General features: G+C 36.2%; 1 protein-coding gene across 50 annotated transcripts in view; it reads left to right on the forward strand.

Moving 5' to 3' along the window:
* CLASP2 (cytoplasmic linker associated protein 2) overlaps positions 1-25,906 on the forward strand; it is a 168,459-nt gene that overhangs the window by 115,121 nt on the left and 27,432 nt on the right. For 12 of the 50 annotated variants that reach the window (XM_066245408.1, XM_066245411.1, XM_066245412.1 and 9 more), the window contains 9 exons: positions 23-130; positions 4,548-4,610; positions 5,545-5,651; positions 7,186-7,209; positions 8,518-8,762; positions 11,268-11,331; positions 21,667-21,830; positions 22,848-22,926; positions 23,058-23,108. In XM_066245408.1, the coding sequence (XP_066101505.1) occupies positions 23-130; positions 4,548-4,610; positions 5,545-5,651; positions 7,186-7,209; positions 8,518-8,762; positions 11,268-11,331; positions 21,667-21,830; positions 22,848-22,926; positions 23,058-23,108 (905 nt within the window). The remainder of the gene's footprint in view (positions 1-22; positions 131-4,547; positions 4,611-5,544; positions 5,652-7,185; positions 7,210-8,517; positions 8,763-11,267; positions 11,332-21,666; positions 21,831-22,847; positions 22,927-23,057; positions 23,109-25,906) is intronic. The other 38 variants (XM_066245416.1, XM_066245427.1, XM_066245460.1 and 35 more) reach the window with 7 other exon arrangements.

Below are 25,906 nucleotides of genomic sequence, written 5' to 3' on the forward strand. Positions count from 1 at the left end.
TGCTGCCGATGCTTTTTGCCAGCTCGAAGCAGTCGTATTCCTCGACCAAGTGTGAGTCAAGGGTGCAGCCGAGAAGCCAGTCGGGAGAGCAGCCGGGATACGAGTCCTGTTCGCTCTTTTCAGCCCCTCGGTAAGTTCCAAGTTCCGGGCGGGGGTGAGGAGCGTGGCTTTCCCCGCACCTTGTCACCATCTAACACCCGCCACACACCCTGGTTAGCTTCTCTCATTGGCTGTGCCTTCTTCACCTCTTTTCCGCCTTTTTGAGGAAAGAGTCAGAAGGAAATTTTATATTTGTGACATACTTTTGATGTTTATTTACCTTAAATAAGCAAGTTAGACATTGTATAAACAGTCTTTATAATCAAGTAAATAGCACACGGATTTAAACTACAGGATATAGAATTTAATATTTTTCTTAATAAACCTATAAAATTTAAATATAACATTTAGATATTTACTCTCAAGTGAAATATGAACTATTTGATAAAATAAATATTTTTGTCCTTTTCAGCAGAAATATTAGCATTTCAACCAACACATTTAACTTAGATTACTAGAAAGAATACTTAAGATAACATGAAATACTTATTAAAATGGAAACAATTAACATTTTTATAGTGTTTTACAGTTTGTTGTTTTCCATCCATTGTATTGCTCATGTCATGTAACTTCTGTAAAATCTATCTGTCCCTGATTATAGAGATTGTATTATAACCTTGATTATAATACTATATTTATCTCAGTTATAAATATATTAAATGATACTTTTAAGCTTTTAGTATTAGAAAATTAGAGAGGCAGAATTTTTTACACAGAAAATCTTTAGAATTTCTGCATGGCCTTTTAACATTTTATCTAGTACTTTGTTTATAAGCATGTAATTAGCCATTTCAGTTTTCTTTTAATTTTTTAAAATTTAGATAACTATAATACTTAGTTTCTTTTCAGACTTTGTGACACTTAAGTAGAATGTAGTTCTACTGTCTATTGGAATTATTATTTCCTTCAGTAGACATGTTAGTATAGAATTTCTAGAGATTAATTTCTTGTTCTTTGGGTCACTTGGCTCAAATATATCAGTAGAGTGTTCTGTACTGGACCTACAAAACTCCATTGAGCTAGAGACACGGACAGGGATAGCCTCAACCTTGACGTTCAACCATGTGTCCCAAGTGCCAAAGACTTTTCCTTTCTGTACTTTACCAGAGATATTTTTAATTCATATACAAAAGTCTTAGTCTGTGGAGTGTCTGTGTGTATGCACACGTGTACACACATGCATTAAGAAATTAAATAAATTATGCATTTGTGTAAAATAAGCATACCACCGTCAAGAATTGAAGAAAGTATGCCCTGGCTGGTTAGCTCAGTTGGTTAAGTGTGTCATCCCAAAACAACAAGGTGCAGGTTTGATCCCCTGTCAGGGCACACACAGGAAGCAGCCACTGAGTGTACAACTGATTGAAACAACAGATGACTGCTTCCCTTCCCCCTCCCCTCTCTCTCTCTTCCTCTCTCTGTCTCTCTGAAAATAAAAAAGGAATTAAGCCCTGGCCGACTAGCTCGATTGGTTGGAGCATCCTCCCAGAGCACGGAGGTTGTTGGTTTGATTCCCAGGTCAGGGCACATGCAGGAGCAGCTCCATGTTCTGGTCTCTCTCAAAAAGAAAAAAGAATTAAAGGAAGTAGAGTGGGTATCTGGTTGCTAAGAGTATATGTTCTAGGGTCAGATGACCTGGGTTATACAGCTCTGTAACTGCTTAGAGTTGTTTTGAAGATGCTGTAAATGGGAGAATATAGGAAAAATCCCTCAGAGCAGTGCTCGGTGCACAGAGGCCGTCCTCACTGCCCCCACTGCTCCTCTTCCACTCCCCGCCTCTTCCCCCGAAGCTGTCATTGCTTACCTAGAAAGAGTGTTACTATACTCCAGTGCATAGGAGCTTAGATGTTTCAGTGGTCTGACACCTGCATTTGTATAATGATAATACCGCAGAATTATTAGAAAGTGTGAGATAGCAAGAAGAAACCAAAATGTGTCTGTACCTTTTTTTTTTTTTTTTTTTTTTTTTTTTTTTCATTTTTCTGAAGCTGGAAACAGGGAGAGACAGTCAGACAGACTCCCGCATGTGCCCGACCGGGATCCACCCGGCACGCCCACCAGGGGCGACGCTCTGCCCACCAGGGGGCGATGCTCTGCCCATCCTGGGCGTCACCATATTGCGACCAGAGCCACTCTAGCGCCTGAGGCAGAGGCCACAGAGCCATCCCCAGCGCCCGGGCCATCTTTGCTCCAATGGAGCCTTGGCTGCGGGAGGGGAAGAGAGAGACAGAGAGGAAAGCGCGGCGGAGGGGTGGAGAAGCAAATGGGCGCTTCTCCTGTGTGCCCTGGCCGGGAATCGAACCCGGGTCCTCCGCACGCTAGGCCGACGCTCTACCGCTGAGCGCCAGGGCTGTACCTTTTAAATCTATACAGATCAAAGATTAGAGGAAATTTATAACCTACAGTTAATTAATTAAAAATAAATATTGTTTGTATCTATTTTTAAGAGATATGTTGTCTAGCCATTAATTTTCTAGATTCATTTCAAAGCCTCCATTTGACAATTTACATTACTTAAATTTTATTTTTAAAGGAAGCCGTTTTTCTGATTCTAACGAAACATCCTATTTTGGTTAAGGATGATTAAGTCTTTTAATTACATACTGTAGTTTTAGAAGGATTCATTTTTATGGCCATTTTGTTTACACGTGAATACTGTGTAATGAAGGTAGCAGATCAACCCTGTTTGTTACACGGGGTTAAGAGTAGCAGTTCCAGAGATCAAGTTATTCTCCCCGTGCCCATTTCCTGCTCTACTTGCCTGTCCATACTTTGGTGAATCCTTCTGTTGCCTCTGACTTGAGTATTGCCTTTTAGGAGGTGAATTCTATAGCTTTCCATTCAGTGGTAGCCCAAGGCTAGTGTGAAGGCCCTAAACCATCAGAAATAAATCAGACCTGAGCAAAGATGAACTTCTCGGGACTTGCACCCTTAGTTTCCATTTATTTCCAGAACTAAGATTCACAAAAAAGGCCTACATAATAGGCCCGTGAGTGGTGCCTCTTCTGTTATCTTCAACCACAAGTAAGTACTGATTCCTTGATGTTCTTCAGAGATTTACTTCCATTAGGCATTGCCATATTGGTGCAGCTCTTTCTCACCACTTTAGAAATTATTTCTATTGGGTAAAATGAAAATTAACTGTATATTACTATGTTTTTCTAACAATAGCAATCATCTTTCAGGGCCTGCTAAAACATTTTGTGTAACATTGTTTCTGTTTAATCCTTTTTCTCAGTCTTTTTGATCATTTTCTTATTCATGAAGGTCCTGTGGCAAAGGAAAGAATGATTCGTGTAATAAAAGTATTTTAACTGCTCTGATTAATATATGTGAAGAGCAACTTTTAGAATAAAAGTGATATATTTCATTTGATATTGAAATGAATTTTTTCTGGCATATTTGTTTCTATATATAAGAAAAAGATTTACTTTATGGTGATCTTATGGATTGTTAAGATATAAAATTTTAAATATGGTAAATATAGATTTAGAGAAACATTCCATAAATGTAGGGTAATGTCTCACACATTTTTAGGTTTTTAAATCAAATTAGTAATATTCTTTTTTGATGTTCAAATGTGCTTTGATATTTAAATAATCTACTGAATGTAAAAATTAATATTCTGTGAACTATACTGCTCACAAAAATTAGGGGATATTTTAAAATGAATATGAAGTGATAAAAAAGAAGCATTTGATTTTTTTTATTACATAAGAATAGCAGAAAAGCAAACGAGAAGTCAAAGAAAGTTGTGTGGTTATGCAAATGAGATGCAAACCAACTTTTATTTCATTGGTGAAAATGCAGTATGCAAAAGGCTGCAAGTCTTGGAGTATCTGCATGTTCCCTGATTCCCTAATTTTTGTGAGCAGTGTACATGGAAGGTGATTATGCTAACATAAATGAAGTATGTTATCTTTTGAACCATGTGAAGATGGTGTTAGATATTTAAGAGCAAAGGCCTTGAAAGACTAAGATACTGAGGTATATCTCTTACTAGTAAATGTGACTTTGATCAGGTTAATTAACCTCTCTCAATGCTTTAGTTTACCTACTTATAAAATAGAATAGTCATAACTGTTTCATTGGGTTTAGGATTGGAGGAGCTAAGATTATTATTGATTCCTAGTTACCATAGTGGTTTTTTTTTTAACTGCAGTGTTCATTTTTTGTTTCATGCTTGTATTTTTGACATTTCCTTCCATTTGAATACTTACTTTTTTTGTCTCCTGTGGGCTCGTCTGTCTCCTTAGGTGTAAGATCTGTTGTGTGTCAAGGGTGATGTTGCAGTGCTAATGTTCAGTTGCCCTAGTTGGCAATCTTCTGCTCCTTAACTATTAAAGATAATACCAGTGTTAATTAACGCTCCTCGCCTGACTGTCGTGCCGCCACTATTCCTTGTTTCTGTGGTACTAGATGAGGTTTATATGGTCCTGTTATTCCAGCCTCCAGACACCATTCCAGATCTACTGGTGCCCTCTACGCCCCCGATGTGTATGGGGCCTCAGGTGAAGGATGAGTACATTGTCACTATCATCTGTGCGTTCATCTCGGAGTTTTGTTTTTTCCATTTCCATTGAGTCATGTTATAAAGTCAATTTTGTTTTTTATTTTTTAATTTGTTGGAGAATAAATCATTTGTGGTATTTTTATTTTCTCCCAAGTAACTTTTTCTCCTTCAGCAACCATACTTGAACATTTTTTTCCACTGTCAGATGGACATTTTTCTTTTGTGTAACCTAAGTTATGTCATTTTAAAATGTAGAATCGTTTTATGTTTTCAGTTACGTACCTCATCTTTGTACATAAAAAAAAAAAAAACCAAAATGGTGGAAGAAGTGTTTTAATCGTATATGAGTATAGAAAGCAGTTGAGGGGGAGAACCCATCTGGTTTGTCTTCACATACCTCAGAATGGCGGGCACTTACTAAGTGCTTGACAAAGATCAAATGATATGTCCTAGTTATAGAATGAAATCAGCCTGTCTTGAAGGAAAGAGAATAATTACAGGGGTTTTCTCTTGTAAATTTCTGGTGTGGCTTCAATGAGCTTTCTAATCATTATCGGTTGGAGGATTGAAATTTGTGCTAGTCTCACCGATATGCGTGAGATTTGCCTGACTGACAGAGCTGGATTAATTACAGTGCTGCGGACTTGCAAGCTCTGGGTCAGCGGCGATGCTTTCTTCTATCTTCTGGTTGTAAATGTATCATAGCTACTAGTCTTTAAATTTAGTTTCCGTACATTGTCAGTAATTTTAATTGCCTTTACCCTTCTAGTTGACCAAAAACTAGATGTACCCAGAAAATATGGTATTGCTTTTAAAATGCTTTCCCCATTGGGTTTTTTTTTCCCCCTCCCCTTAAGGATCTTAAAGTTTCTAACTTGACACTCTATATTTATGACTTTCTTAAAGCTGTTTCCATTCTTCTCTTGAATTAGGTCCAGGTTATGGGATCAGCCAGTCAAGTCGACTGTCATCTTCTGTCAGTGCCATGCGAGTCCTGAACACGGGTTCCGATGTAGAGGAGGCTGTAGCAGATGCCTTGGTACTTTTCTTTAGTTCCTTCTTTATGGATGTTCCAATTCTGAAACTGATGTATGAGTAAGCTAGTCCAGCAGAGTCGGAAGGGAGGTGCTTCATTTCTTGTGGATCGCATCTAGGAAGATCAAATGTGGGCAATGTCAAAAGCAGTATAATTAATTCTTGAACTTTATTTCTTTGTCAGAAATTTAAGCGATAGCTGGTAGTAAGTGATGGAATACTAAAAACATAAATATCGATACCCTTAATCAGGTGATGTGCTTTATTCACTATCTAGGACACTGAGAGTCAGGGCAGATGGATTAGAATAAAAATACACTGCTCACAAAAATTTGGGATATGTTATTGCTTCACATTCATTTTGAAATATCCCCTAATTTTTGTGAATGATGTGTGTGTGTGTGTGTGTGTGTGTGTGTGTGTACTATTAGTATATCATTTCAAGGCTGGCTTAACCTTGTATATTTACAGATTGTTTCAATTTGGAGTAGGATTTTGTTTATTCCGTTACTTATTTGTATTTTCAGAGCTAAAAGAAAGTACAACTTCAAGAGATACTATAATTAAGATATTTTCCTGGCTCTTTATGCCTGACACATTTTTTTGGTTGCATTTTGGGGTTGTTTTTTTTTATTTTTCTGAAGTGAAAAATGGAGGGCAGAGAAACAGACTCCCGCATGCACCTGACCAGGATCCACCTGGCATGCCCACTAGGGGGCGATGCTCCACGGCAACCAGTGCCATTCTAGTGCCTGAGGCGGAGGCCAGGGAGCCATCCTCAGTGCCCAGGCCAACTTTGCTCCAATGGAGCCTTCACTGTGGAAGAGGAAGAGAGAGACAGAGAGGAAGGGAGAGGGGGAGGGGTGGAGAAGCAGATGGGTGCCTCTCCTGTGTGCCCTGGCCGGGAATCGAATCTGAGACTTCCACACACTGGGCTGATGCTCTACCTGAGCCAACCGGCCAAGGCCATATTTTTTAATTTCTTTTTAAACAGATTTACCCATAAAATTCTACTCACATAAATGTTAGAAATTGAATGGGGTATTCTTAAAATACTACTTGTAATACTAAGATGTTGAGATGTTGTGTTTGAATTATATAGGGAATATTTAACCACTAGGGCTAAAAGCTGACTCCCTCAAAATTGATTTTATCTTCTTCTGTCATTTGCATAGCATAGGTATTCCAGATATGACTATCAATTTTTAGGAAAAGACTTTCCAAGCCCAGTTTGGACCTTGGGAATAATTATAGAAATAAAGTTTGGAAACAACAAAAGAATCCAAATTAGAAAAAGATTTGAGTTTGGAAAACTGGTTAAGGGAATATTTTTGTGCCATAGGTATTTTTTCTTTGGACCAAAGGGTATTAGCAAAAGCAAAGATATAGCCTGCTAATAAGCTGTTCTTATGTATCTATATATATTTTAAACAACTTAATGTTTCTGATTATGAGCATTGCTTATGCGTACTTGTGCTGCTTAGCAAACTGTTCTTCATTGTTTTCAACTTTTCTCTTTAAAAATTTACTGCTCTCAGCTCTTAGGAGACATACGGACTAAGGTATAGACATGGCTATTTTCTGAAATCTTTTGATACCATAACTGATTTTCATTGCTTTATCAGCTTAACAGATGATAGTCTTCTATGAAAACTTCAAGTGTAATAAAATCCTTCGACATGTATCCTGCTTTATTTATGCATATGGTTATAAGTATGTAGATATTGTGGTTTTAATCCTTTAATACTCCATACAAATGAGGTGATGTCATTCACACTGGTATCTTTAATAACATTGGTCCTGGAGTCCAACACAGAAAATGTCACATTACTGCTATTCTAAATTAAGTTGTTGTCTCTAAATCAATATGAGGCATTTAGTGGTGGAAACAGCATTATGTAACTATTTGAATTTTGTTCAAATTATATCTATTTTAGATTTTAGAATTTGGAGAATGTATATACCACCTGGACCTGTTGTATATTATTGTGCTTAACCTGTTTTATAGAAATGTCTTCATGTCTTTATTCAAATATTAGATTACATAAAGATTTGTTTTAATTCTCCCAAGGAAATTTCAAATAACCTATTTACTCTCTCATTTCACTTTTGATATATGTTATAATTAGTAGTGCATATATTAAATAATAAACTTCAGCTGTAAAGAAATCAAAGGAATCTAAACATGCTTTCTCATATTGATTTAAATAGATGGTATATACACCTGGGGAAAAACTTGGAGGACCCTCAAAGAGTTTGCCTCCTAAAAATAATAGTAAGCAAAATGGGTTCTCATCATTCTTTGTATTTTACTTCTCAAGGAGACATGAGTGTTGGGTATGAGGGACGAAGAGTGGCAGGAGAAGTGATAGTGGAGCTAAAGGAGAATAGAGAATAGAAAATATAGGCAAGAAAATAGAGCTTTAAATAGCAGGAAACATGAGTTACCCTTTCATTCATTGTCCATTTCCTGATCCATCCTTGTCCTTTTAAAAGGTAATTTTTCCTTTTACTAACTCAGATTTCCAGTACAGTTTCTGCTCATTTATAGTTTGGTTGTTCTTCTTGGTTTTCAATGAAAAAGAGAAAGAAAAAGGAAAAAACCTGTATATTTTATTACTTCCCACTTACATATCTAAACTCCCAGATAGTCTTCTGCTATAACTTCACATAAAGAATATTTCATCTTCTAATTTCTAAGACATGGTTTTTGAAGAAAAATTAAATATTGACATTTTATAATTACAATGATTAGCAGCATGCTTTTCACTGATTTTGAATAGAAACCAGTCCTTTTGTATCCGTGGAAATTATGAAATACCAGTATTCTTTTTAGCTGCCGCTAATAGGAGTCTTCATGTATATGACAGAAAAAACCTGCTCGAAGAAGATATGAATCTTATGGAATGCATTCAGATGATGATGCCAACAGCGACGCATCTAGTGCTTGTTCAGAACGCTCCTATAGCTCTCGAAATGGTAGTATTCCTACGTATATGAGGCAGACCGAAGATGTGGCAGAAGTCCTCAATAGATGTGCTAGTTCCAACTGGTCAGAAAGGAAAGAAGGCCTCCTGGGTCTGCAGAACTTATTAAAGAATCAGAGAACGCTGAGGTGAGTTGTGTTGTTTTATTTTAATTGTTCTGTTAAGCCAAGGGTCAGGAATCTATGGCTCGCGAGCCAGATGTGGCTCTTTTGATGGCTGCATCTGGCTCGCAGACAAATCTTTAATTAAAAAAATAATGTTAAAAATATAAAAGATTCTCATGTATTACAATCCATTCATTTCCTACCGCTCATGTTCATGGTTGTGGGTGGCTGGAGCCAATCATAGCTGTCCTCCAGAACAACACCAAATTTTTATTGGATAATGCATAACGTACACAGGTCGTTGTATGGCTCTCACGGAATTACATTTTAAAATATGTGGCGTTCATGGCTCTCAGCCAAAAAGGTTCCCGACCCCTGTGTTAAGCACTTTTTGACTTGACTTTGTCTCTATGACATTTTTTAAGATACTGCTGGTTTAGGAACAGACTTGTCCTGAATACAGCGGGTGGCATCAAGATATTTTCCCAATCTTCAGTCCTTTAGGACCATCTGTACTATTATTATTTAAAAATTTTTAATTCATTTGCTCTATTTAAAAAAAAATTTTAAAGGAAACTGTAATTTACAAATAGATGTTAAATGAAAATATAACTAATTTTAAAATTAAAATAAGATGTATATATGATAATATTAAAGCTGACTTATTTATTAAAGTGTATTCCTAAGTTTTTCAGTGAGAGGAAAGGTTTATATTCACTGGAAAATGAAGAGTGTGTGTGTCAGACAGAGACAGACAGGAAGGGAGAGAGATGAGAAGCATCAGTTCTTCATTGTGTCACCTTAGTTGTTCATTGATTGCTTTCTCATATGTGCCTTGACCGGGCGCTACAGCAGACCGAGCAACCCCTTGCTCAAGCCAGCAACCTTGGGCTTAAGCTGGTGAATGAGCCTTGCTCAAACCAGATGAGCCCACGCTCAAACTGGCGACTTCGGGATCTTGAACCTGGGTCCTCCGCATCCCAGTTTGATGCTCTATCCACTGCACCACCACCTGGTCAGGTGAAGATATATTTATAGTATTTATGTAATATGTGAGTCTTGGAAAATATGAAATGAAATTGGAATGAATTGCTCTACCGAGAGAATTTTATATTTTTTAGTTTGGTTTTGTGGGGGGGTTTTGTTTGTTTGTTAGGTTAGTTTCTTTTCCTAATAACTTTAACTTGCTTTCCCCCAAAAAATCTTTATTTTTATCTGTGTAATGCTTTAAACCTCTATAGTCCACCCCTTTAAGAAATTAGTTTCAGATAATTCATAAAGATGAGTGTGGTAGAAAATAAAAGCTTACTTTCTCTTGATACCTAAAATCAGGTTTTGACTTATTGGCTGTGTGTTTATTTTAGGAAGTATTAGTGCCATATAATTTAATTTTTGTGCTATATAATTTAAAAGTTTATGTACTACCTAACATACTTTAAGGTTTGTATATCATGCTACATGAATCACTGCGGTAAGTCCCCAGTCTTGTCAAGATTAGTTTAATGTTAGGTTCAGTATATCAGTTTAAATGGCAAGGAAGTGGGCATAGTTTGGAAAACTTTTGGCCCTCAGGTGACAAAGCTTTAAGAAAACATGTTGGCACCTGACCTGTGGAGGCGCAGTGGATAAAGCGTTGACCTGGAACTCTGAGGTTGCTGGTGTAAAACCCTGGGCTTGCCCATCAAAGCACATGTGACAAGCAACGAGGAGTTGACGCTTCCTGCTCCTCACCCCCTCTCTTTCTCTCTAAAATCAGTAAACTAAAAAAATCTTAAAAAAAAAGAAAAAGTAAAGAAAATATGTTGGCATTTAAAAGGATAAGATTCATGTGCTGGGAATGGCATTTATACAGTTTTTCCTGTCATGCTACATTAATCTATTTCTTTTCTTTAAAACTTTCAACCTTTAAAATACTATCAGTTGTAAAAGAATTTTTTTTTTTTTTTGTATTTTTCTGAAGCTGGAAACGGAGAAAGACAGTCAAGACAGACTCCCGCATGCGCCCAACCGGGATCCACCCGGCACGCCCACCAGGGGGCGATGCTCTGCCCACCAGGGGGTGATGCTCTGCCCCTCCGGGGCGTAGCTCTGTCACGACCAGAGCCACTCTAGCGCCTGGGGCAGAGGCCAAGGAGCCATCCCCAGCGCCCGGGCCATCTTTGCTCCAGTGGAGCCTCGCTGCAGGAAGGGAAGAGAGAGACAGAGAGGAAGGAGAGGGGGAGGGGTGGAGAAGCAGATGGGCGCTTCTCCTGTGTGCCCTGGCCGGGAATCGAACCCGGGACTTCTGCAGGCCAGGCCGACGCTCTGCCACTGAGCCAACCGGCCAGGGCCTGTAAAAGAATTATTGTTGTATTTTGTAAATTTGTACTTAGTCCTAAATAGTAAATCCCACAAATTACTCCATTTTGAGGACTTATTTTTTTAAGAAGACCAATTATATGTATGGGGGGTGTGTGTGTGTGTGAGGTTACTATTAAGTGACTTCTTCAGACAGCAAGTTACTAATTAGCTACTTTATTATTTTGACAGTCGAGTTGAACTGAAAAGATTGTGTGAAATTTTCACAAGAATGTTTGCTGATCCTCATGGCAAGGTATGTGTTAGTATTTAAAAGGATTTACTCCTGTAGGTGTCATTTGTCAGTTGCCCCCCAAAAGAAATAAATTAATAGCAAAAATAATCTGTAAGCCATTTTTGTGTTTTTATTGCCCTAGAATGGTGATAATCTTTTCAAACATAATTGAAATTAAGTGTTTTATATCCGACATAGTTTAGAAGTTACTCTCTGGTAATCATTTAAGCTTCTCGAAAGAGTAATTATCTAAGGCTATAAACTGAAGGATATGGTAACAAGCAGAACTCTTATATAATTAGGGTGAGTGTATGTATTTATATTATTAAAAACAGTTTACTATTTATAAAGAAAAAATTGTGGTTAGTATATGACTTTTTATTCAGTTTCCATTTATGATTATTACAACATTAATGTAAATAACCACTATTTTAAAAGTTTTGTAGGAGAGAATTGCCGTTAACACAGAAGCACAAAATATGGTTTTAGCTATAGTTTTATATATTGATATAGTCTATAAAAATTTCAAAACATTGTTTAACTTTATTAAAAGTTATATATTGATTGAAATATATTTGATTAAGTACTTCTGCATAATCTGCATGTGTACTCTGGAATTTTGGTTTACTTTGATGGATAATGTTATAAAATGTATTCATTTATTTTGTTTTCAGCAATGTATTTGACAATGGTGAGACTTTATTATGTATCTTTTTTTAGGACAGACACTGGGTATCCACATGAGAATTTCCAACCTAAGTGAGAAGGAGATGTGGAAGGGAAATTATAAGAAAAATGTTAATGAATTTTACTTTACTTTCTTTTTATTGTCTTCATTTTATTGTTGCACATAATCTTCTTTAATTTTTTTTCTATTTTCAATATGACACTAACTAAAATATTAAAATTCTACTTTATACATAATCTAAAATCCAGCTAATGATTATAAATTATATTTTAAAACAATAATTTTCAAAGATTATCTTTATCAGAAGGTATATTTATTTTATCCAAGAATGTAAGATTTTCATTAAAGACAGATTAAAATACAGATGGGTAAACAGTTTGTTTACTCAAACTGTGTAAAATATACAACTTTTAAACTAAACATGTAGGTGGCTATACCATTTAATACTGACATTGCTACCACTAATTATAGCTGTAAGATTTGCTTTAATGCAAAAATTTCCATAAATTATAAAAAAATTTACTGTTGAGATACTTGGTTGACAGTACAAACCAAAGGACAAGACAACTATGATCTCTGTGGACTTGTTTTATCAATTGACATTTTAATTAATAATCTGTACAACTTTAAAATAGATTTTTTAAACATCTTCAATAACTTATTCCTGCTGGAAGATAGAAGAATGAGGCTGGTTTGTTCCTTGAAGTCAGTTTTTTATTTTCTGTTAAGATATTATGCAGTTTAGTTGGATGCCAGAATTTATATAGGAATAAGGAGAAACACTTTTTATTTTTATTTTATTTATTCACTTTAGAGAAGAGAGAGAGAGGGAGAAAGAGAGAGAGAGAGTGAGAGAGAGAGAGAAGAGAGAGGCAGGGGGGAGGAGCTGGAAGCATCAACTCCCATATGTGCCTTGACCAGGCAAGCCCAGGGTTTCGAACCAGCGACCTCAGCATTTCCAGGTCGACGCTTTATCCACTGCGCCACCACAGGTCAGGCCGAGAAACACTTTTTAAAAGAATCTCTTGGAAATGAATTAGGAAAGCTGAGTTTGATGCTAGCAAAGGAAGGGAACTGAGCACAAATTTTTGGCCTCCCTTTGTAGATGGGGGAGAACCCCCTACAGTCCTCCCTTGAATTCTCAGGAAGTAACTTTTTAGCTTTTCCTTATAGACTGTTTTTTAACAACGCTTAGTGGCCCATCTGGTTTGGTTTGGTTTGATTTTTGGTTTTGTAGTTAGTTCAGTGAAAACAAATGTAATTGGAAGATTTTTATTTAACTTGTTTTGTTTGGCTTTTATTTGGTGATTGTCCATCAGAGGCTCTACCAATAATGTAATTTATTAAGAATAAATAAGATGTGTCACCATTTCCTGAGTTTAAAACGTCATGGTTTGATTTGCATTGTATCCTGATATTATTAAAATAGCAGATATTTCCCCACCCCTTTTTACAGTGTATCTTTACCAGTTGCACCTTCATTATCAAGCAGCTGTTTTTGCTACTTTCTTTTCTTTCAAGAATCTGTAAAGGGCCAGATAGTAAGTGAGGCTCTGTGGGCCAAAATCGTATCTGTCACAGCTACTTAGTTCTACCATTTTAGCATGAAGGCATCCATAGACATTGTGTAAACAAAGGAATGTGGCTGGCTTGCAATAAAACCTTGTTTATGAACATTGAAATTTTAATTTTCATATGTCACCAAATAGCCTTTTGATTTAAAACAAATTTTAAATGTAAGAACCATTCTTAGCTTACAGACCATAGTTTGATGATACCTGTTCTGTATCAGCTCTTGGGTTGTGGACACTGAAAAAGTACATAACAGTGTTTAGGCCCTCTACTGGAAGAGTTCATGCTACTGGCTGAGGTGAAGACTGTTGAAGGGCAGTAATGTCCTCTGGCCGTGCTGGGTGAAACCATCCCTGTGCATTCCTGTGTATTCTGGCCCTCCTCCAGTTCTGAGCTGTGATTTTTGTCTCAAGTGCTCAGTGCTGCCTGGTAATCTTCTTCCTCTCATTTTTCTCTTTTGTTCTTCATGGAGACTGTGTCAAATAGTCTGTCCTCAAAACTGTAACCCTGTTCTCCTCCCCACTCATTTCATGCCCCAAGTATGTGTCCTGGCTTCTAGGTTGACTAAGAAAATAAAAGCCATCAAACAGAAACTTTATTTCTTGCCTCCAAACCAGCCAACTTAACTGCACATAAATCCATTCTTCCTACGTTTCATCGTATTCAGATGGAGGAAGGGCTTACCTTGAAGTTGTTTGGCTACATAAATGTGTATCCTGTTTCTTGCTAATATGGTCTCATATTGGACAGGAATTTTTCATAACTTCCAATTTGCTGATCAACATCCCTTTTCATTTTTCAAATTTGTTATGAGTTTATTCAACGTGTCTTCTCTGTCATTTTAGGGACTGCGCTGTGGGAGAGGGGATAGAGGTCTGCTTCATCTTCTGTCATACCTACTCAGTCTCTTTCATACTATTTCTTTTGCTCTTATTTTCAGACACCTCTTTGTGTGTTTTAACTAATGTTGGTGCTGTTTAGAGTCTTGTCCTTGGCCCTCATCTTTCACTATACCTTCTCTGAAGAATAAATTACTTCATCCCAATGACTCTCAAATATGTCCTTAAAGTGATTAATCTTCATCCTCCGCCTTAGATACATGCTTCTTGGTTATCTTCAACTTCAGGACTACTCTTTCTCATGCGTTGTTTTATCTATATATAATATGAAACTACCACCCTTTGCTGCTTAAGTGAAGAATTTGGGTACCATTCTAGAAACCTCACTCAATCTTTTTTTTTTTAAGCGAGAGAGAGAGTGAGACACAGACAGAGAGAAGGACAGATAGGGACAGACAGGCAGAGAAAGAGATGAGAAGCATCAGTTCTTCATGTAGCACCATAATTGTTCATTGGTTGCTTTTACATATGTGCTTTGACTAAGGGACTCCAGCCGAACCAGTGACCTTGGGGTCACATCTGTGACCCTGCGCTCAAGCCTGAAGAGCCCGTGCTCAAACCAGCAACCTTGGGATTTCCTATCTGTGTCCTCTGCGACCCAGGCCAAAGCTCCACCCCCTGCGCCACCACCTCCTCAGGCGAAACCTCCCTCAGTCTTAACTGATTTAACCTTTCAGATATCCCTCTGTTCTTAGGCCCTGCCCGGGGAGCTCAGTTGGAACATCATCCAGATATGCTAAGGTTGCAGGTTCTCTATCCCCAGTCAGGGCACACATACAAGAATTAACTAGTGACAGTATGAGTGAGTGAAACAACAAACCGATGTTTTTGTCTCGCTTGCTCTCTCCCTTCCTCTCTCTCTAAAACACTTTTCTTAACTATCTCTCTACTGTTATAACTAATTCAGCACACAATCATCTTTTGCCTGGTGTACGTCCTTCCCACCTGCTCTCCCTAAATTCTCCACACTGCATGCTTTCACGATCTTTCTAAAAGGTAAATCTTCTCTACTAGCTTAAAGCACTTCAGTGGCCTCTTCTCAGCCCAGTCTGAGTTATGTTCATTTCCCTAATGTGCCGTGCACTTTTCCTTGTAGCTTTAAAATATGCTGTCAGGGACACGGCTCTATTTCAAGCTTAGGTTAGTTAGCTCTTTGAACTGGAATCACTTCTCTAAAAGCTCACAGGGCAAAAACAGTCTGAAGCTTTGCCCCAGAATGGGCCATAGTGTTTGGTAGATACCTCATACCATGGACTTGGTTGGGAGGATTTTCCCATGTTCTAGGTTGAAGTCAACATACCAGCCTCTATGCTAACAGCTTCTGGATAGTAGCTGGCTTCCATGATAACTGAAACTTGTTATCCTCCCCAACATGACTGAGCCCGCCTGCTGTCCCCTGCAGAGAGGATATTTGGAGAAACAGGTTATGAGCATCCATGGAAGACCCATCTCCTTTCCTCCATCGGTCACTTTTTCCAGCCCCAAGAATATTTCCCTCTTATATATATTAGAGTAAGGATATGAGACCAATTAAATATCAGACAAACTCCAGTATACAGTGCCCGTATCCCAGAAAAGAAGGGTTAAAAAAGAGCTCTTTCTGAACACAATTGAAATGGATGCTGGATATCTTTCCTGGGTCAGGAGTGATGTGTTTGATAAATATAGGTTGCAAGCTGAAATTATTTGATGTCTATAACTTGATAAACGTTTTTTACTTCAGATACCAATTTGGGAGTAAGTGACCCAACCACAATATGGGTATGACAGTAATTTAGGCCGTAAACCCACAACTATAATTTAAAGCCCTTTAATAATTTTACAAGAGAGGCGGTACAACACAGTGATAGGAAGTGTGAATAGTGGAGCTAGGTTGCTTGGGTTCATATTCGACCTTCAACCCTTATTAGTGTGTGTAATTGTTTCCTAATCTATAAAATAGAGTTAATAGTAATCTCCACCTCATAAGATTGTGATGAGGATTAACTGAGTTAATATATTATAGATTGTATAAAGCCCCTAGAATACACCAAGTACTATGTAAATTTCTAAAAACTAAATTTAAATAAGTCTGAAAAATTCAGGACTTCGGAGATGGTTTTTATTTTGACTGCTTTAGACCCGTTTTTCCCTCAAATGTAAGGAGTGTCATGTCAAAAGCTACCCTGTGTTCTAGCATTTGACTCTGAAGGAGCTAGTTGAAAGAGCCGCCTTGACTGAGGCACATGCCTTGAACTGGCATTTTATAATTCGTGTAGTTCTTTCTACCTCTTAAAGTCACATTCTTGAGTCTTGCAGAGCTAGGCTAGAAATTCAGTCTGGAACTACGAAAATGGGACACTGTCAAGTGTCCTAGAAAGTCACATCTTGTCTCCTGGAGAGTGTTCTAGGCAGCTGAGCTGTCTACAGTCCCTAGGATCAGGAGACCATGACACACATTTTATCTATAGAAAGTTAAAGGTTGAGAGGATAAACACTTAATTTTTACCTACAAACCATAGTAATTGTTCCAAACCTTCACAGAAATAATTTGTAAATCTGTGGCTTCTGAGGAGGAAAATATAAAGAAAAATTCTTGATACTATGCTTTGGAAGCAAATGTTGGCACTGCCCAGAAGTGGGGGCAGGTACCTGTTAGTCTTAGATTTCTTCTAGAAGTTGAGCCTCAAGGCCATTGGGCCTAGAAAAGAAGCAGGTTGTTTTTAATTTCCTTGGTAGGAGGTGAGGGAGAAACACAGGAAAATCATATGCTCTTCTCTCATATTATTCATGAATTATTTTGAGTTTGTCATGAAACTGGAAAACATTTGTCACTTTTATTTTCTAAGTGTTTTTCTTCCATACAGGAACTTTGCATTGATGGCGACTAATTTGTGTGTTTTTCTTTTTTTTCTTTTTTTCTTTTTGCATGCTGTCCCCTGTGTTGGAACTCTCAATAGAGAGTAAGTTGGTTCAATATTTGTTGGAAACCTAACTTTACTGCATGACTGTGCAATTAACCCTTTTTCTCTATTTTCTCTCCCGAAGAGTTCATGCAGTGTTGGACCCTTTGCAATCCACGAAATGCTATTCGCAGTTATGCAAACTGTCATTCTGTTTGGAGATGTGCTTTTTAATCTACTAATTAATCTAATTTGATTATGTTCTTCTGTTCTGTATTTGATGACTGGCACACCTAAGATATAAGCAAGGTTAAGAAAAGGCTGCCTCAATTGTAATAACTCAAATAGTAATTCTTTTCCAGTAGATTATAGGTGTGAGTTATGTGGAAGCATAAATTAATCCTATTGATGTTTGGTTCCATTGATTACAAAAAACATAATTCCCAAGTTTCATAATTATTTTTAAAAATTTAGTCATAGCCTCTGCAGATGTCCTTTCTAATATTCTATTAATGTGATTCCTTCAAAGCAAACAGAGCAGTGATTCTCAAAATTTTCTTCAGATTTTTAGCCCTAGTATTTTATTAGCCTATTCACTTTTCATTTTCTCCTTTAAGTATAGATAAGAGAAATGGGAGAGTACCAGTATCTGACAGTGAACTCTTTGTGATAGCGTAATCAAGTAAGAAACATGAAATTCCCAATACATATTTTAGATAGATACATGTAGGCAGCTATATTATCATTTAGTAAGTATTGATAGGATATTAGTATTTTGAAAAATAATAGTATGTTTCTATATGTAGGATACTATAAACAGCATGTTTACATTTTTATTCAGCTATGCTCACATTATATTTAATCAAAAGAAATTTCTACTTAGGAGACTCGGAGAAGTCTTCTTGAAGGAAATAGCGGTTCAAAGCTTGAAAGAAGCATCAATTTTGGATATGTTGGCAAGAAAAGAAAGAGCCTGATGGGAATGACTAGTATGAGTCCAGAGAAATGGGAGATTCAGAAAGTTTATAGGAAAGAAAAAGAAGTTAAATTTCTGGGATAAAGGGAGTCTTACACATCTCCCTTGCATTGGGGCAAAAGGGTTGGCTATCAATTACAGGGTAAGTTTCACTTAAGAGTAAATTCTTACTCTTTAAGGAACTTTTCCTACGCATTCATTGAACAATTTTTTTAAAAAAACAGAGAGAGGGGAGACAGATGAGAAACATCAACTCATACGTGACTTCTCATACGTGCCTTGACTAGGGGACTCCAGCCGAGTCAGTGACCCCTTGCTCAAGCCAGTGACCTCTGGGTTTCGAACCTGGTCAGGCATTTTAACAGCTTTATATTCAGTCCTCAGCCTCTAATAACTTGGAGCTTGGTTCTAATACAGGATATGAGACAGTAGGGAAGATAATGTAAATATAGAAGAAATTATATAGCACCATAAAGTTAGTCACACCACAAGTTTCAAGTAGGGAAGATCAGTGGCTATTGTCTAAGAAGCTTCTATGGTGGGACTTAAGTGATATTTGCGAGTCACCTACTGTGTGTAAATAGAATGAGGGGGAGTAGGGAAGGAGATCGGGAATGTGCTAATGTGTTCAGGGATAAATAATTTATGTTACCAGATAGTCTTAAGATCAGTTTGGAGAATTAGAACCTTCTCTAAGGTTTTGAGACATTGTGTTATAAATAGTAAAGGAGCATTAAAGGACTTTATATCTAAAGAGTGATATCACAATTTAATGATGAGAAAGAAACATGAGTTGGCCCGCTGCCTGTCTTATAAATAAAGTTATATTGAAACAAACCACCACATCTACAAAGTTTAGAAAATATACTATCTGGCCTGTTACAAAAATGCTTTTCTCACCCTTGACATCTAGGAGATAGAAAAACTAAAATCAGGCTACTATAGAAATTCAGACCTGAGGTCAGAAAGGCCTGATGTCTACAATGGTGGTGTGATTGACAGATTTGAGGAAGACCAACAGAGAGCCAAATCAGAGAGGCCCTGTAAAGGAAGTCACACTTACTGTGAAAAGAGAATCAGGGTGAAGACTGGTGCTTAAATCACCCCACATTTGGGAAGCATAAGGAAATGCCTGTCAGCAAGAAGGGAAGTAATAAGAGTAAAGCAGTCGAGCTACAGAATGGCCAAGCATACTAAGTTAATGAAAAGCTATTACGTTTCATGAGTAGCAGATTATTGGTGGGAGCAATAGAGTGGACACTGAAGGAGAGATTCTTAATGTGGTGTCTTCTGCATCTGTAAGGAAGGGATTTAAGTTAAGAATAAAAATATATATAGTAGGCGAGACCACACTTCAGAGAGCAAGTATACAGAATAGGAAGATTTGTCTTAAAAAGGAAATGGCTATTTTTTGGAGGAACAGTTACTGGAAGGAGAACTATAAATGAAATCAAAGTAGAAGAAAAGACAATGGAGAATTTTATGTTGAATGACAGTAGAAAGAAAAAGTTAGTTATCCAGCAATCAAGTGAATGGAACACAGTTGAAACCCCACTACGGAAACCTTGGACAAGTCACTTTTCTGGTTCTGTTTCCTAAGAACCAGATAAAATAGCAGAGTTGACAGAGGCATTCTAATGTGCATGGTTTTCAGAATGGATTTGGTGTAGTGGAAGCCTCAACTTGGAATCTTCAGGAAAATAGGCAGAAGAGAATGGTGTGCTGGTAAACCAGGTTTGAGAGGAGGACCGGAAGCCCTGATTTGTAGTGTTTGCTATAATTTCAGAAATGTAAATACTCTCACAGTGGCTGATTTCAAACTACCAGCCAGCTCACAAAATTCCTAAATAGGTAATAGCTGACTTTCTAGGCAGGTGCTGACTGATTATAGCATATCTGGCTGAATAGATTTGCTAGGTACCAGTACAAGTGCTAGATTAGATTCATGCATTTGTCATAGAATTAGTCTAATAAAGCACCAGTATTCTGGGCCCCGAGTTGAAGGCCAGAGACAATTTCAGTGAAACAGTTGGCCAAGTTTGGAATGTAATGGAAACCAGATTTTCTGGCTCTGTTTGTGGTGCGAGAGCAAAGTGAATGACTGCATCGTGAACAGAACAGTGTATACGCAGATGCTGGAGTAAGTGAGTGCTAGAAATTTCAAGTAGGCTGAGTTTCTGCTTTTACAAATACAGAGCATTGCTCTTCAGCAAATAATGAACGTGTATTTTTTTCTAATTCAGGCTCAAATGTTAAAGCTTAGTTATAATTATGATAGAAAAAAAATCCTTCATTTCTAACATGAAAAAAATGGGAGTTCGTATATAACTGTATAAAGGAAACTCAAAAAAGAAAATATGTATTGAGAACAAAACTTAAAATTTTCAAATGAAAATAGGTACTTTCAGATGAACTTTTTAACCTGTAGTTTCCATACCTCTGTTGTGATTATAGATTGTCTCAATACAACATGCCTGACATTGTCTTAAGAGTTTTTTTCCTATTTGCCTAGAAACAAATTTTCCAGTATGCTGTGGAGTTTCTTGTAAAGAGATATAATACACATTAAGTAAGTCACTTTTCATAAGTATTTTAATGACCTACATCACTTATGAATATTAGCATCTCTTCCCTTAAAATGTTTTTTATCTTTCAAAATTTTTTTAACTAGAAGATTAATATTGGAACCAAGTATAAACTTATCAATAGAAATGGAGACTAATAGCATGCCATCTGGGCCTTTATAGAAATCATTAAAATTTAGATGAAAACTTGTATCCTGAATTTATTTTATTTTAATTACAGTTACCATTATCTCAAATCATTTAAAATTACTTTTGGGGCAGTTTTAGTAAATAATATATCTTATAACAAAAAAATAATCTGTGACAACTGACATTTTGAGAACTCTAATTAGCCCATTATCAGATCGTTTAAGGTAGCTGTCAGTATAGTCATCTTCTGATTAACTCAGTGCCACTCTTTCCAAAGAGGTGAGAGCCAGTAGACTAAGTATTTTCATGCCTTAGACTTCAGATGAAGTGGATTTCAGTTTAACCAATTTGAGCTGTAGGTGTGCCAGTCATTATGGCCAAAGTTTCTTTACCAAGTGGTGCTGCATGGAATAGCTAACTGTCGAACTTGAGCAGAGGTTGGATAACATTTCACATGTACTCTTGTACCACAGAGTCCAATGAAAAGCAAGAGAGATTGTTTTTCTGCTTGGCTGCCAATCGCTGTGCCTCTGATTCCTATATGCCTCTCTATTTCAGTTTGAATTGATCATAAAGGTCAATATTTCCTCCTTTTTCTTCTCCCTCCCCTGTTTATCAACTCTAGGTATTCAGCATGTTTTTGGAGACTCTAGTGGACTTCATACAAGTCCACAAAGACGATCTTCAAGATTGGTTGTTTGTACTGCTGACGCAACTACTAAAAAAAATGGGTGCTGATTTGCTTGGGTCTGTTCAGGCAAAAGTTCAGAAAGCCCTTGATGTTACAAGGTAATATTTTCTTCATATGGTTCAAGTTTACCTGATAGCAATGAGAAATATTTAGTTTCTGTTTTAAAAGTTCAGATATTTGAATCTTTTCAAACCATTTGGACTGCAGAGACTCCATTTTAAAATTGTTAATGGTGTCCATTCACATGGGATAGTTTATGCAACATTGATCTTTAGATAAAACACTGCTTTCTTTTATAAAAATTTTATTAATATTTGTTAAATAATTTAAAGTGGCATTTTATCATAAGATATATCTGCTAACTCGAGTTGAAGATTTTATTCAGTATAATATAAAAATAAAATATTTTCTAAATTTCAAAAGAATATTTTATTATACAGTGAAATATTCAGAATCTTTTTTTCTAGAAGATTTTGAACCAATGATGTATTTTTACTTTATTGTATAGATTGTTGAAGTGACTTATTTCTATTATCCATTTACTAAATTGAAATGAGTCTAGAATTCAGATATTAGGTGTGGGGAAACATCTCTGATAATGTTGAACTTTTTCTGAGTATATTTTTTTATTAAATCTTTACTTGAGGCAAGATTGATCATTATTTACTACTATAGTGTTGCTTTTTAACCCCCTAGAGAATATAAATTCAAATGTTCAGATATTTCTGAGAATAGCTTTTGTTATGTACTGTATCACATAGATTATACCAGTGGTTTTCAACCTTTTTACACTAGGGGACTGGTGAAAATAGAAGAATTATTTCAGGGACTGCTAAGCAGAAATCACCCTGAGCACAATAGGCAAATTTGACTTAAGATCATTGGGTCTATAATCTTCATACATCAGGGCAGTTAACTCTTTTATGGACTTGCACAAAATTTCTGGCAGATGGGTGGTTGATAAACATTGGACTATACCACATACAGATACTTATACTTTGTGTATGTGTTTTGTATGACATTATGTTTTGGTATTAAGCGTAGTTTTCTGTTAAGTTTGCTAAATGCTTACTTGCTGTCTTAATTTTTGTTTTGCTTTTCCACCCTTATTTTAGAGAATCTTTCCCAAATGATCTTCAGTTCAATATTCTAATGAGATTTACAGTTGATCAGACTCAAACACCAAGTTTGAAGGTAAAAATTTGAAGTCTTTGGAAGACTTCATAAGGAGTTGAAATGTTTATTACAAAAGTTATATTGATGTGTATATTTCTGTCACATGAGAAGCTTTTCAATCAGTGGATTTTGTTTTTATGAACTTTCAGACAGTCAAGCCAGCACTTCGGGACCAGCTTCACTCTTTTTGGAGCTCCAAGGTTTTTTTGTTTTTGTTTTAATCTGCATTATTTCTTTTCTTAACTCTTTACAAATTCTGCAGTGTTTCAGATAATGTTTGTATGCATCTGTGTTCAACTACTAACCTTTATAAGCCTTGAAAGCATGCACATCATTTAATTTCCAATGTTATTCAAATGCCAGGCTATCTTCTGGAGAAGCTTACTGGGGGAACACGTTTAGAAGGCAACACAAGAATGGCCATCTAACCCTAAGCTCGTATGCAAACTCGCTCTATAAAATCTTATCTCATTTTATGTTTGTGATTTCCCAATACTTTTTTTTTTAATTTATAGTCTGAATAGGTATTTTCGGGGAAATATCAGTTTTACCTGTATTTATTTTAGTAAACAGAAAAAGTTAAGTTTAATCTCAGTGCTGTTCTCCTTAACTGAAATAGTAACATTTTTTCTTTTTCAATGTGATATTTCTGATGTGTGCATCAGAATCAGGATTAACTTTCTCAATTGTTATTAGCACACATTTTCTAATTTATGTAAAAACTAGGTAGATTCCAATTTGTTATAAAAGTAATTATTAAATTTAAAATGAAAAATAATTTAATATGAGCAAAGAACTCCTGAATTATGTACTAAAGATGTTTCTTATGGGTATTATCAAATGAGATTAAAGTCAGGGAAATAACAAGCATATGTGCATTTACAATCTTTATATTTTTCTGCTCTATTCTGCACGAAATATATTTCCACAAGCATTACTGCCCAGGACTGATTTTCCTTTAAGTTTCTGAATATGATTTTGTCTTAAAATCACAATTATGTTTCCTACCAGGGTTGACTTACACTCAACATGTTATTTTCTCAGAGCTGCTTTGTGAAAGGGATTTCATCTGTTTTAATTTTGAAAAGTGACCTGCTGAAGAGAATAATTTACTTAATAGTGTTGATAAATATTTTTAGAACTCATTCTTTGTCCAAGGCATTTTAAATTTATAATGGCATATAGAACTTACAATTTTTTATCATTATTATCTACAATAACTGATAAATTATAAACTGTAATAAGGGTTATGATTCAAGTATGGTGGTTGCTACTCAAGTGTTGACAGTGTATGTAGAAATGTTTCATGAGCAAGTGGAAATGGAGGTCTAAACCATTAGCTTAAGAAATAAGGGTGAATTGAGAGAGGGAGTCAGGTATGTAAGACCTAAAGGAAGAGGGAAATGAGAACTAGGCAGTTTAAAATTAGTTTTCCTGTTGGAAAACACACTGGAACCTGGAATCACAGACTTTTTATATGGCTTTTTAAAATTATATATTTAATATTACATATTATATATATCAATGTTATTATATATTATATATACATACACACAAAGCTTTGGGGGGAAATGACTCTTCAACTCTTAAATTGATGTTTTAGGGATAGCAAGAAGTTATATCGGAGCCATTCCTACCTTATGCCAAAAATAGAAGTAATGCTCAGAGGGGTCACAGGATTAAGAATGAAAAGCTTATTAGGTTATAGAAAAATACAGATAACAAGTATGAGATCTGTAAAAATTCTTTTGGAAAAATGGTAGATATTTTAGATAAAATATGGATGTTTGTATAAAATTTTATATCTCTCAAAGTGTGCCTTGGTTAAATATCAGAAAATAATAGAATAGGGGGAAATGGCAATACGGAATGGTTTTATTTAAGTAATATTTTAAATAATAAATGTAATTTGTTGGCCTCTTTTTCGGGTTTCATACACATGTTATAGTATTATACACATCTTAGCAACTAGATTATTTTTCTTCTCTGAAGAAGAATGCATGTTTGTGTTATTAAAATTGCAGACTATGTGTATAACCTTGTGAAATATCCTACTAAAATGTAAACTTTCAAATGATTATATGTGTATTGTGGTTATTTTGCTTATTGGTATAGTATACACATACACTTTTTCTGTGAAACTCTTTTTAAAACTTTGTATACTTGCATAAATTGCTAAGACACTGCACTAATTGAATCTTATCGTGCAAATAAATTATTCAATTATTATGGAGTCAAATTGAAAACAAAGTACATTGATACTCATTTTTTAATTCACTATAGCTGTACCTTTTAGGTGTTAACACTGATATAAGGTAACATGGCTTCACAAATGCAGAGTGTTATGTTCTGCCATAATTTAATGAGGTCTGCAACTGCATGATTAATCATAAATCTCTTTCCCTTTCCACCTTACATTTTACCTGGGATGGCTGATAGGTTCTTGTTTTTTCTCAATCTATTTTATAAAGTTATAATTCTTAAAATTCACTCATTAGAAAATGAAGACTTGGCCTGACCTGTGGTGGCGCAGTGGATAAAGCGTCGGCCTGGAAATGCTGAGGTCGCCGGTTCGAAACCCTGGGCTTGCCTGGTCAAGGCACATATGGGAGTTGATGCTTCCAGCTCCTCCCCCCTTCTCTCTCTCTGTCTCTCCCTCTCCTCTCTTTTAAAAAAATAATTAATTAATTAATTAATTAAAAGAAAACGAAGACTTAATTTGCTCCCTTTTGCTTGTTTTACTGGAAGCAGAAAAGGGAAAATACACATGCATCAGAACCTTATTTTAATATCTTCTTGTATATTAACGTGGTACTTTTCAGAGACCGTATTTGTAGTAAGAGAGAGAAATGACACTTACTGATAGCTATACTAAGGAAAGAAAGCATAGAAGAACATTACCTTAATCTTCAGCAATACATTTTCAAAGTTGCTGTCTTCATCATACCTTTAAACCTTCCTTTTTCTAAGTCAGGAAATCAGCATTTTAGTATGTGTC

Source organism: Saccopteryx bilineata, chromosome 10, assembly GCF_036850765.1.
Source record: "Saccopteryx bilineata isolate mSacBil1 chromosome 10, mSacBil1_pri_phased_curated, whole genome shotgun sequence".
Taxonomy (NCBI): Eukaryota; Metazoa; Chordata; class Mammalia; order Chiroptera; family Emballonuridae; genus Saccopteryx; species Saccopteryx bilineata.